The 12,500-nt window shown below is 35.2% G+C and overlaps 2 protein-coding genes across 2 annotated transcripts; one reads left to right on the top strand and one right to left on the bottom strand.

Annotated features, from left to right (window-relative positions):
- The first annotated feature begins 1,077 nt into the window (after positions 1-1,077).
- LOC107788558 (uncharacterized) lies at positions 1,078-4,309 on the top strand. Its single transcript, XM_075231765.1, has 6 exons — positions 1,078-1,309; positions 1,834-1,910; positions 2,241-2,401; positions 2,515-3,205; positions 3,296-3,430; positions 3,807-4,309. Exons 1-6 carry the CDS (start codon positions 1,078-1,080, stop codon positions 3,837-3,839), a joined length of 1,329 nt encoding a protein of 442 aa, XP_075087866.1. The 3' UTR covers positions 3,840-4,309.
- A 947-nt stretch (positions 4,310-5,256) lies between these two features.
- LOC107788559 (phosphoethanolamine N-methyltransferase) lies at positions 5,257-11,997 on the bottom strand. Its single transcript, XM_016610234.2, has 12 exons — positions 11,535-11,997; positions 11,298-11,413; positions 8,576-8,713; positions 8,272-8,409; positions 7,448-7,591; positions 7,020-7,130; positions 6,786-6,927; positions 6,230-6,510; positions 5,958-6,119; positions 5,811-5,864; positions 5,651-5,725; positions 5,257-5,552 (listed from the first exon to the last, which is right to left on the bottom strand). Exons 1-12 carry the CDS (start codon positions 11,572-11,574, stop codon positions 5,454-5,456), a joined length of 1,500 nt encoding a protein of 499 aa, XP_016465720.1. The 5' UTR covers positions 11,575-11,997; the 3' UTR covers positions 5,257-5,453.
- Between the last annotated feature and the right edge of the window lie 503 nt (positions 11,998-12,500).

Genomic DNA, 12,500 nt, shown 5'->3' with positions numbered 1-12,500 from the left:
TAATTCTAATTCTTCTTCTTCTTCCATTTTCTTCTCCTCTATTTCTGGGCTGGAACACTCGAGTATCCTCTGTAGATCTCCTGTACAGCTGTTGAATTCTCGAGTTACATTCCTGAATTCAAGTGTAGTTAACAATTCTGTTAACAATTAGGAGTTCATGGCTTCAAGATAATAGGCTTGTTATTAATAGAGTAAGGTCCAGAATAAATCACCTCATGCATGTCTTCAATTGATTTGAACTTAATAACATAGTACCCATTTTCATGAAGAAATAATTCAGGCGTTGAAATATTGTTCCACTTTTGTGTTACATATCTGCTCATGGAATTGTAGCCAGGCTCATCTCCTATTACATATGCAATAAGACAGCATCTCCATTTTTCTGTTTCTTTCTTAACTTCTTCCTTGTCTAATTGAACTGCTTCTTTACTTCTTTCTTAGAATCTTATGTCCTGTCTGCTCTATATAACAAGGAACCAATTATAAAAGTTTGAACATTCTTAGCGGAATTTCTAGTATCATTACTCAATGATGGCTTTGTCTAATTGTGTTTTGCACTTTACCGGTGGAAACATAAATTGGAGGAAGAAAAACTGAAATATGCATCTCCTGTTTTATAATTTGCTTGAGGATGAATTCTTACTTCTGTTAAGATTTATTTGTTTCATATGATAGTGTATATATTCTGAATTTGTTCATTGGTTTACTATGGTTCTTTTTTGTTTTGAGTCAATTTAGAAGCAGTTATGTTTCAATATTTTGTACTGCAATGTGAAGTTGATTCATCGAACAATGTTTGATTATAAAGATTTTTGAGCTAACACAAAGAATGGAGCAATGCCAACTTTCTTAGAGGGATTGTTCAATGGCAAGTCATAAATAAAGTAAGGAAATTACTATGTGGTGATAGGGCTGATGCACATTCAAGTTCTCACTCATTGCGATTTCCTTAGCGACCTCTTGCCTCTCATTATTCCACATATGGTATTATACCCTTTTAATTTTTAAGTATACATGTATATACTTATGATGCAGATAAAATGTTGAAACAACTAGCAACTGCTGAACGAGTTAAAAATGTTCGTTCAGAAGCATAAAAAGGATTTGGAGGAGCTGGCAAACATTCGCCAGGCGCTCATTTGCCTCCCTTACCATCTGGTCACAACAGAAAAAGAGATGAGCTGTTTGGCTCGGATAGCAGATGAGGAAGAGAAGCTTGTGAAGAAGATAGTTATTCCATCTTTTATTTCTGAGGAAAAACTCTCGTGTATTATTGAAATAGCCAATCATGCTGATTTTGAAATCATAGGTGAGGGGAAAGCTTAGAGTATTTCAGTAGTATATTACATTTCACTTTGGTTCAATTTATTCCTTTTCGAGTTTGGTGAACATGAACATTTGGTTCCACTTTTTATTTTTCAAATAACTAATACTCCCATAAGTTCTACGGGAATCTGTGATAATTTTATGTGGGATAGAATATTGGATAAGAATGAAGGTATTAACAATACATGAATTAAAACTATTAAGTAATGAAAATAACCCATGTAGACCAATATTTTAGTCGGTTAAAAAAATAAAAGGACATTTAAAACATATATTGTATAATAATTTTTAGTTCAACGAACCAAACATTTAATAATAAATAACCCGTGCACTATTAATTACTGCATTACTAATCTTTGCATAACAATCTCTGCATTACTAATATTTGCATTATAATTCATGCATTACTATGCTTCTAAATCAAATGACCCCTTTAAGTTATTATATCTGGGATCAATAATGTATTATCTATCTTAGTACAATAGATGTTTCCGTATTGATTTTCAGATGGCCAACCTTCGACAGAGGAAGTTCCAGAATGTAGTAAAGGACACCAAGGTAACGTCCACCCAAATATAACAAAGGTAAAGTCTCTTTGATCAGTCTCTTCATTTGTCAATTATATAACAGGGCACAAGTACTTAGTTCTTATGGTGACTACAAAATTCAATCTTGATTTCACTATCATAAGAGAATTAGTTTTGCTGAGTTTCTCTTGGCTTGGTTAATGGAATTTTAGTTAATGAAGGTTCGGATTCTTTTTCGCATTCAGTTTAGAAGCTATTAGCTTTTTGCTTAAACTGTTGTCTTTTACTTTGGCTTCATTTATTGCAGTCTCATATCAAATTGTTTTGGGATGTATTCACAAAATTACGACTATATCGTGACCTTTCATTTTGGTATTGTTGTCACAGCATCCGCAAAATGATAGTTGTTATTCTAGCCATGTAGTAAAGGAGGATACGTTTTGCCAGTTGCCATTATTATCGGAGTATGAGCAGCATAATAATAATTGCTACTCCAGCCATGTAGTAATGCAGGATAGGCTTTCCCAGTTGCCAGATGAAATTCTTGTGTCAATTCTTTCTCAGTTGACATTGAGAGAACCGGTGCGCACACGTTCCCTTTCAAGTCGATGGCGATACATTTGGATGCTTGTCACATGTCTGAACTGTGATGTAATCTCAGAGTTCGGGATAAGGCGTTGAATCCAGATTTTTGCGAAAAGGAAGGGCTGAGGCATATCAATTGGATTAATCATGTTGTGGATTTACACAGATCTCATACTTTAGAAGAATTCAGTGTCCGTCTTCTTTTTGAAGGTAATTTCAAATGTGAAATTGATAAATGGCTCAAGTTTGCATCATCAAAGAAGGTCGAAAGCCTTGAATTATTCTTGCTAATTGGTTATTGGGTAGAATCCGATCGATATTCCATTCCCATTGAGCTTTTAAATCATGGAAGTAGTGATGCTTCACTCTTTGGCTTCGGGGCTCTCAAAAGTCTAACTCTAGACGGAATTGATGTGTGCAATCAAGTTGCCAAGATTTTCCTCTCCAACTGTCCTCTTCTTGAACAGTTACCTATAAGAAATTCTCGGTTATTGAAACATCTAGAAATTGGTCCTTCCCTCAAGTTGAAGCATTTGGAGATATATCTATGCAAAATAGATTATTTGGAGATCTGTAATGCCAATCTTATCTCCTTTGGTTTCAAGGGAACGGAGGAAACAAACTTGTGTCTAGAGAATGTTTCTTCGGTTGTGAATCTTCAGATTGAGGTTTACCGTGGATCGCTGCCAATTCTCATTGATTTGATTGCAACAAAATTCAGTGAAGTGGAGAAGCTTTCATTTGAAGTTAGTTCTGACCAATTGAGGGTAAGCAATTTCCCTCTTCCATAAAGAATAAAAGAAAGTTTTGGTGCCTTTTTTTCCTAGTCTTCCTTCTAATTATTTTATCTTTTCCAGGCTCTTGATTTTCGTCATTCTTTTCCGAAATTCAACAATCTCAAATGGCTTATATTGAGTGTTGTCGATTGCACTCTACTTGAAGTTACTCCACTTCTGCAGGCATCTCCATACCTGCAAATGTTCGAGATCAAGGTAGAGATTTATATATTTATTTTCTTTTGAAATATGGTTAAATGCGTCCTTTTACTTCTGATCTGGTGTCCACTCTTTTCAGACTCAACGAGAGTTGGGACCATGATCTGTCATGTCTTACTTGCTTTTGTATTTCTGGAAACTAATATTGGATGTTTGCGGAGGAATGTAGTACTATTATAGGATGTGCTAGTACTCTGTGTGATGAAGGATTTGAGGGATTCGCATAATCTATATATGTTGCCATACTAATTTAACCCCTTTCTTTGATTCAATTTCTGATTCAGATTATAATAAAGAAAGATTTACTATATTTCAGAGTATAATTGTATTAGTATTTCTTTTCTTTTTTTCTGATTGGCTGGTCTGATACAAGGATCTATGGTGGAACTATTCTACCGCTACCTAGACATATTCCGTACCACCATCTCAAAGTGGTCCGATATGAAGGTTATCTTGGCGGTACAGCTGATGAGGAATTGATAAATTACCTTGTCGAAAAATCTTTAACGCTTGAGAAATTCATCGTTAGTCCTTGCGATCAGTCATATTCCGAAGTTGAGCGAAAAACCAGAAGTCGGGCTTGGCGGCAGCTACAAGGAAAATTTTCCAAAGGAGTCGAGCTGGTGATCCTTTAAATCACCCTCTGAGTACTACATCTATGACTCAGTTGAATTACCAAAGATTTATCAGTAGCAGTTATGATTTACAAGCACTCTAAATTTAGGCTATATGCAATACTAGGAGCAGATGCAGTGATTTGGAGTAGTGTTTACTTGTTTTCGTATATTAGACCTTCTCTATCAGTGCTACCTTTATGATCTGTAATTTCCTATTCCAGTTTTCAATACAATCAATCTATCTATGTTAACCGTGTGATTTGAACTAGTGTTTACTTGTATTCATAGAAAGTGGGCAAAATCCAATGCAGCACTTGTCATTTTTTAACTAGATGTGTATTCATATGTTCTTTAAACATGTATTAGAACTACATTACAACGTCAATTCAATTTTTTCTAAAGTAGTTTTTGAAGTTTTATACTCACAAAAAATTTAATTTTTTCATGTAAAATGCACGTCCAAGCACAATTTCAACTTTCAAAAACCATTTTTCATCTCATCTTCAAAATCTCATTTTTTTTAAATTTCAATCAAATCTATGTCCAAACCGCTTGCTTAATCTCAAAATACTTCAAATGCAATCCCTGGAGTTTCTCAATTCAACGAGGATGTCATGTGACTTCTACTCTTCAAAAAAATAGATTTCAAGGCTTGATAGTTTGACATTGAATTGAATTTGCACTTGAATTTGATTTCGATTTAATCATCACAAACACTTTCATGAACATTTTGTTACAATGGAGAGTGAAAAGGCCAATGCAGCAAAGCACGACTACAAAACGTGTAGATAAATATTTACAAGTTATTGTGTTTTTTAGTTGTCTTGCTTCTTCTTGTGATTTTTGATGAAGAGTATGGATGGACAGGAGTTAAAGAATTTGAGCATCCAGCCCAAAATCTTAAGGCAATGGACCCTATTACTTGTTCAAAGAACAATTAAGGTGAAGCAGAGTCAGGAACGACGAATCATAGGTGGAGTGGTCCACGACATTATAAACCCTTTAGGAGAGCCTTCCACAACCAATGACGAACAAGTGCATTTCTCTTACAACAGGTTCAACGAGAAGCCAGCCTAGGCCGGAGTCAGCATAGGATGAAAAAGACGGTCCTAATCTGGTTTTGGCTTTGCAATTTATTGGGCTGTGGTCTGTGATAAACAGACTTTAAGGACTCTAGACTAGTAGCAGCATAAGGATTGTAGTCAGTTTGAATTCAGAACAAATCCCTCAAAGATAACAGTAGTAGTCAAAAACTTTATAATCTAAAGATTCAATCTGACAGTTGATATTACACCCTAAAGATGTAAAAGCATTATTATTACAAGGCCAACAGAGGAACATACGAGTACATCGGTCTCAAGAACATGAAAGAAAACCAGGATACACATCCTGCATCTTGATAATCACTTCTTCTTGGCAATGAACAAACCCCACCTCTGCTCGCCGGATGAACTCCTGATTAGCTTGGCCTTCCAACCTCCAACTATTTCATTGTAGTCTTGCTGTAAAATTAATAACAGAAACAAAAGTAAGAAGTAAACCTTTGAACCACAAAAAGGAAAATCACAAAATGATCAAAAGATGATGACAAAGTACTCACTTCTGAGAACTCCTGGATAAATGAATCTCTTTCCTTCTCCACAGTATTTAACTCCTTTTGGAGAACATTAATGAACTGCAATATGCAAAACTCTTTTAGGTTTGTCTCAATATCTTAGTTCGCGTTCATTTACAAAGAAAAGAAGATCTACAGAACACACCTGTTCAGTTCGATCCTCAGCAATAACTTCGTCAAAACCAGCATCTCTGAGCATCTATATTAAGGGGAAAATGCATAAGAAGCACTGTCATACAACAAACATGAAGCAGAGAAGAGAAGGGGACATGCTTGTAGAATGGATATATACCTGGCCATATTCTGCAACATCATGTAAATCATAACCCCTTTGCTTAATATACCCTGCAAACTCTTCTGATGCTGGTCCTGGGCTTTTGCAGTAATCGCTTATGAGGACTTTGCCTCCTGGTTTCAGCCAATTGTAGAAAGATCTGAACAAAGCAGGTTTGTCCTGAAAGTACACAGTAATTTAACCGTAAGCAGACAAATAAAACAGCCACATGGAGAAGGAAAGAAGATAAAAACGATTTTGAAGATTCATGTAGCAAGAAAGGCAATTACTTGGATGTGAAGGATAGTGTCTCGACTGTATATCACATCAAATGTGCCATCAGGATACGTTTTCTTTGTGCAATCAGCAACCTCAAATTCAACGGCACATTTGAGACCAATAGCACGCTCGAGAGCAAAAGATATCATGTTGATTGAGAGGTCAATGGCAACAACATGAACATCATAATTCTCAGCCATGTAAAAGTCACCTCCACCTATGCCACAGCCAACATCAAGGACTTTTTGGCCAGGCTGAAGATCCAACATGGAGACAAATTCTTTTGTGGTATCTGCTCAAGATTAAATGCCTAATCAGCAAAAAACTAGATAAAGCACAGCAGAAAGTAGGATTAAATGATTTTGAGTGGAATGATCAAATTCAAGTTAAAGAAGAGAATTTGCAAGCAGACAGGAGATGAAAAATAAACAAAAAAATGAAACTGTGAAAACTCTTTCGCTATAACCTTCAGGCCGACAAATATAATTAAGAGATACTCTAGTACACTGCATGGAGTTGGATTCTCAGAAATCAAGACAAGAGAGGCAAGGAATCTTAGGGGCTTACCAACTCCACCGGTGCTCACATAACCTTCTCCAAAGACACGTTCATATCGCAGTATGCCACTACACTTGTATTGAACGTTGTCCAGGAAACGCTGGAATCCCCTGTCTTCCTCAGAATTAACTTTCTGCCATAACCAACAAATCTGCAAGATGCGAGCAGCAAAGGGTGCAGTGATTGGATGTTTGGGTTAATAGTAAAAAACAAAAGGGCAATGAGGGATGAAAATCTATATACCTGATTCTGATTCTTTTTGTTTTTTACATAAGCTCCAATGCACTTGCAACCGATGAGAGAAAGTTCAAATGATTTTCCATCATCAGCATTTAAATGGCATTCCTTAAAAACCTGCATGCGAGTAAAGGAATCGAACAGGTTAAGCCAAGCAAAACAAAGGCAATGATTGTTTTTGTGACAAATGCACCAATACCAAAATCCTTTATGCTGTTAAAGAGATTTATATTATTTTCTCCAGAAATGTAGGAAAAAAGAAAAGAAAACACACTTCTAAAGCGTGACAACAAATTTTATTCTAGGGATCCTAATCGTTGGTAAAATATACTTCATGCACTGATTTAACTGGAAAATAACAAGTTTCTGTGATCAACATGGAGTTTGCTCACAGTATTTTTCCAGTGCGAAAAGCAACGGAAGAAAAGTTAGACCTTTGTATAAAACCTAGGCTCCCGATAATGGGTTGGGTTGTTCTTTCGCTTGTGGTCTCCTGATTGATGGAAGCATGACTCTCTGAAAAATATGTAGCCTCCAACTTTCAACCATTTTACCATTCTCTCCACAAGACTCTGGACCTACAATCAGGCAAAAAGAAACAGTTTCAAGTGTTAAAGCAGTACCTGTTAAAGTGGCAACTCAAATTGATAAGTGTACAAGAGCAAGAGATATCCCTAACATTGTAATTTTACCATCAAATTATTATAAAATGAATCATAAAATGTATTTGGTGTCCAACAGGACAAGATACAATTATAGGCCAGGCTTTTTGCATATTAAACCACTTTCATGTTCTCAGAGTTGCTGGTCAAATTACTTATTACGTAATCCTTCTTTTCAGAATGTTTTAGCAAAGAAAAGAGGATTCATTTTGATAATCTATACTGGTCACTTACACACAGACACTGACCGAACAGTTAATGGACAAGCTTTGGACATGATGCCCGACTGCCCGTAGGTTAGATGATATCTGATCAAAAGAGCTATTTGAAAAATCATGCGTAGATGATAGTTGCAGATTTGCCTATTATAGTCATGTTTTTGCCTAATCATGACTTATACACACTTCTGATATAAAAATGAACCTTCTTTAAAAGTTTGGTTAATTAACAAACTTAGGAGTTGAGTATTTGTTCTTTTCTACTATCCCTGCCTCCTTCTAAACTTGCAGGCAACTCGGGTCATCCATTTCACGTAACGTGAAACCCTTGCGATTTTTTCAAGCAAAAGATTAGGCAGAAGGTGAAAATAAAAGTACCTCTTCATCAGAAAGATACATCAGTAGCCAGTTTGAAAATATCAAGTCCACGGATTCAGGTGAAAACTTCAAATCAGGAGAAGTCACATCAGCACACATGAACTTGACATTCTTATGATGCCTATTGATGCTTTCGTTCTGCAATAAGCAGAATAAAAGATGAGAAAAAAGGAATATCTCTTCACTAAACTTATCATCACTTAAGACTGCATTAACAAGAGAACCTTCTGAACAAATTCAGTCACAGCCCCCAATAAAAAGAGAAAGAGAATGTAAATGACTAGAGGGGGAAAATGTCACGAACCTTCTTAATTGCACTTTCGATAAAGTCCAATGCTATAAGCTGCCCAGCATTCTTGGCTAATTCACCAGTGAAACGGCCAATACCAGCACCCAATTCTAACACTGATTTCCCTTCATATGATGGGAGTAGAGAGAGTACCTAAAATGACCATTCACAAGTTTCAAATATTTGTCACATGTCTACCAGCATACCATGTCAAACTCGCAAAACAAACAAAACAAAACATGCAATTCAAGAACAAATTCAAGTAAAAACAATATAAAAGCAGCCTGATAAAGTGAAAATCAGAATAATAACTTTTGCATCTCTAGTAACATTAACTATATATATGCATCAACTCAAAGACAATAAACGTCTAAAAGAACAAGGAGGCTGTAAACCAAAACAGATCACTCTAAACATAAACAGATAGCAGCATACATAATAACCATCAAACTTTCTGCATGCTAGAAGGTTTTGGATCAAATTTCCACCCCTAGTAACTGAAATGCAGTGCAATTAGACGGATCAAAATTCCTACTCTACTTGCCGTAATTCAGTGCAATTGTACTGCGGAAAATTTTCCGGATCACCAGTATAACTTCACATTAGGCTTCTTACTAAATATGTGGGTGCACAAGGTAATTCTTGACAACTACGAGTTGATAAAGAGATCACAGGGACAAACACACTAAAACTATAAACTTCAGCCTGAATGTCAGTGCCAGCTCCTTTTGTCACTAGAAATGACATAAATCATCATTGGTTCTTTTTGAGCTGTTGGTATTCTTCCACTATATGCACCAGGAAAAAAGACTAGTAACTAAGAAGGATTACATAAACCAAGGATCACGTTAGTAAAACCAAAGTTCCATGATCACAATAAAGAAGTGCAATCTTTCAAAGAACAACTTTTCATCTAATGATCAGACGAAGCCCGCGAATAGCAACAAACTTCTCGATCCAACATTTGGGACAACTGAGAGGTCAAAGCATCGTTATTAAAGGGGTCATAAGCAAGCACCCCTTACTTTTTGTTAACTGGAGGCAAACATATGGTGCTTGCCGTCATTAAAAATTTTATGACTTTGCTCTTTGTAACCAAAAATTGTTTATAGATTGACTTCTACATGTTTTTCTCTCCTTTTTTTCCCTCCTTTTTTCTTCCTTCTTGGGATGAAGAAGTAGTAAAAATTCGACTTAGCATGTGCCTATTAAAGTCCCAATGTGCCAATTAAAGTCCCAAAGATGCGAATCCTCCTTAAAGCGCACACATCTTGCAACTTAGGTTATATTAAAAGGAACAATGTCCAAACAGAAAGCTCCATTAATACCAAGCAAGATTTGATTAATTTCTGTCCTCGATGCTACAGTAAGTAGCTTTGATTGGGAAGAGGTCTGACAAATTAAAATTTAAGGTTTATTCTCACTTTTAAACAGAGAACTGAACATAATGTTGATTCTTAACAGTAAAACGTGTACTCCCTTTCAGATCAATGAACAGTAAATCGAAATTTAACAAGTTTTGATTAGTTGTTAGTTTGCGAGACAACAGGGTAAGTGGTATCAAGTCATTATATCAAGCAGAAAATAAATGATGTACATAATATCAAATAACAAACCCGGTGATTTCCCACAAGTGGGGTATGTGAGGTAAAATGTACGCGGTCCTACCTTACCACTACACCACCTTTTTTGGCAAAATAAAGGGCATATTCTATTATTGAATATTCATGAAAATACTCAGAAATAGTAGTTCAAAATTAATACTAGCTTGTTTGGCCAAGCTGGAAAATCAGCTTATTTTGATAAGTGCTTTTTTCAAAAGTAATTTTGAAAAAAATACTTTTGGAGAGAAGGAGTTTGTGTTTGGCTAATCACTCTGAAAAGCACTTTTGAGCAATAATTTGTGTTTGGCCAAACTTTTCAGAAAGTACTTTTAAGTATCAAATTACGAATAAGGACATGAATAGATTTACTTAATAGTTAATATTATAAGTAAGTAAATAATCTTAAAAATTTGTTATTACAGGAAATAATTAATTTTTTTTATTTTATTTAAGTAAAATATGAAAATAAAATTTAAAGTACTTAATTCTTTTAATATAAGTTAAATATATTAAAAATCATTCAACAAATATAAAAGCATTCATCCCTAAAGTTACTATATATTAGAAAGCTATCCTAAAAATAATAAGAAATATTTATACATTAATATCCTAAGTATTAGGTTTAACGATTATTTTGGTATATACTATATTTTGTTAAGGGTATTTTTGGTAAGAAGAAAAGTCAAAACTGCTTCTGCTCCTGCTTTTGGAAAAAAACTTTTTTTTTCTGTTTCTCAGAAACTATTTCTGCTTCTTCCCAAAAGCACTTTTTTTCCAAAAAAAACTTGGCCAAACAACTCAAGTTAGAAAAAAAAATGCATTTGAGAAAAAAAAAAAAGTGTTTTGGCCTCTTGAGAAGCTTGGCCAAACAGGCTATAAGACCAGGAAAAGAATATCCATCCTTAATAGATAAAAAAGCTGAATAATAACAAGGTAAAGGGAAATTTCTGAGGAAATTGACCGGTTATAATTTAAATAGAAGAAAATGACCCTTCAAAAATCTCATGTGTTCATTACCAATTTCATGTGTTATAATTTATCGCGCTCCTACCATATAACTAAAAGAACATTTGTAACGAGCCATAAAACCGATCTCCCCAGAAATCAATAGAGAAGAAGGCAAAAATTAATACCTCGGGCCTCTCTTCTTTGTCAAGATCAGCTGCTTTAGAATCAAGCATCATAGCCTCAACAGTGAGTTCGGATGTGTGCTCGATCCAATAATTCTTCTGAACATCACGTTCTTGTCCTGTACACAACACATTCATAATCAAAAACATTAAAAATAGATGTCCGAATAATCACATTTTAATGGCTATATATTCCTCATTTCATTTCAAAAAAAAGAAGAAGCAAGGAACCATTCAAACCTGAAGAAGCAGTAGTAGCAGCAGAAATAACAGGAGCCATAATTTGGGATATTGATCAAGAACACGAAAATGTTATAATCTTTTTAATTAATTATTAAACAAGATTAATTTAAGTAAGACAATGTGGGTGGTGGGTGTATGTTACTAATGACCCTCAACGGCAGTACGGGATCTAGAAAAGGATCTTGATCTACGGTTATTGCTTCTGCCTTTCTGCTGCATCAGCTAACGTAAAATGCTTATGGTTTTTGTTATAGGCGGTGGTCTATCTATTTATAGGCAAAAAATGAAAAAAGATGACCCCCCTATGTAGCTATAATTTTGGTATTTTGTGTAACAGAAGGAGCAGAGGGTGATTGTTGAAATGGTGGTGAATTTGAGAGGAGGGGAATCGTAGAGACGAGAATTGGGTGGGTAGGTGGGTGGTGGGGAAGGATCTGTTATGACTAATGGCCCTGTGCCACGTGATCTCCCTTTGGAGATTCTCATTAAAATAAATAATCGTTCCTCTAAAAAATTGATATAATATATTAAAATTAGTGTATAATAATTTTTGGTTTCCCATATTTCTTTTGATAAAAAAATTGAGAGGGCTGGTCCTTATTTTTTAAACAACTAGTTTCGACAAGCGAGGCTTGCTCAGTTGGTAAAAGCACCTCCACTCACGACCATTAGGTCCTGGGTTCGAGTGACGCTGGAAGGGAAGTGTGGAAACACTATAGATCCTTTTAATTTTGGAGCGGTTTAAGAAGAAAAAAATAACTAGTTTCAGAGTGCGCATGTCGTGTGTCCATCTCGTTGAGTAATATTTTTTAAAAATTGAATAAATATCATATTACAACATATATTTGAGTTACGCAATAAAATTTAAGTTTTTGAAATTAATGAATGTTGATCCTATGTAACTAACTCAATAAAGGACGGAACTCTGTCTGATAGAAGTTTTCAATCATCATACGATATATT

Source organism: Nicotiana tabacum, chromosome 15 (genome assembly GCF_000715075.1).
Source record: "Nicotiana tabacum cultivar K326 chromosome 15, ASM71507v2, whole genome shotgun sequence".
NCBI classification, from domain to species: domain Eukaryota; kingdom Viridiplantae; phylum Streptophyta; class Magnoliopsida; order Solanales; family Solanaceae; genus Nicotiana; species Nicotiana tabacum.
The sequence above is the reverse complement of the archived record's forward strand: the minus strand, read 5'-3'. Positions and strand labels throughout refer to the sequence as shown.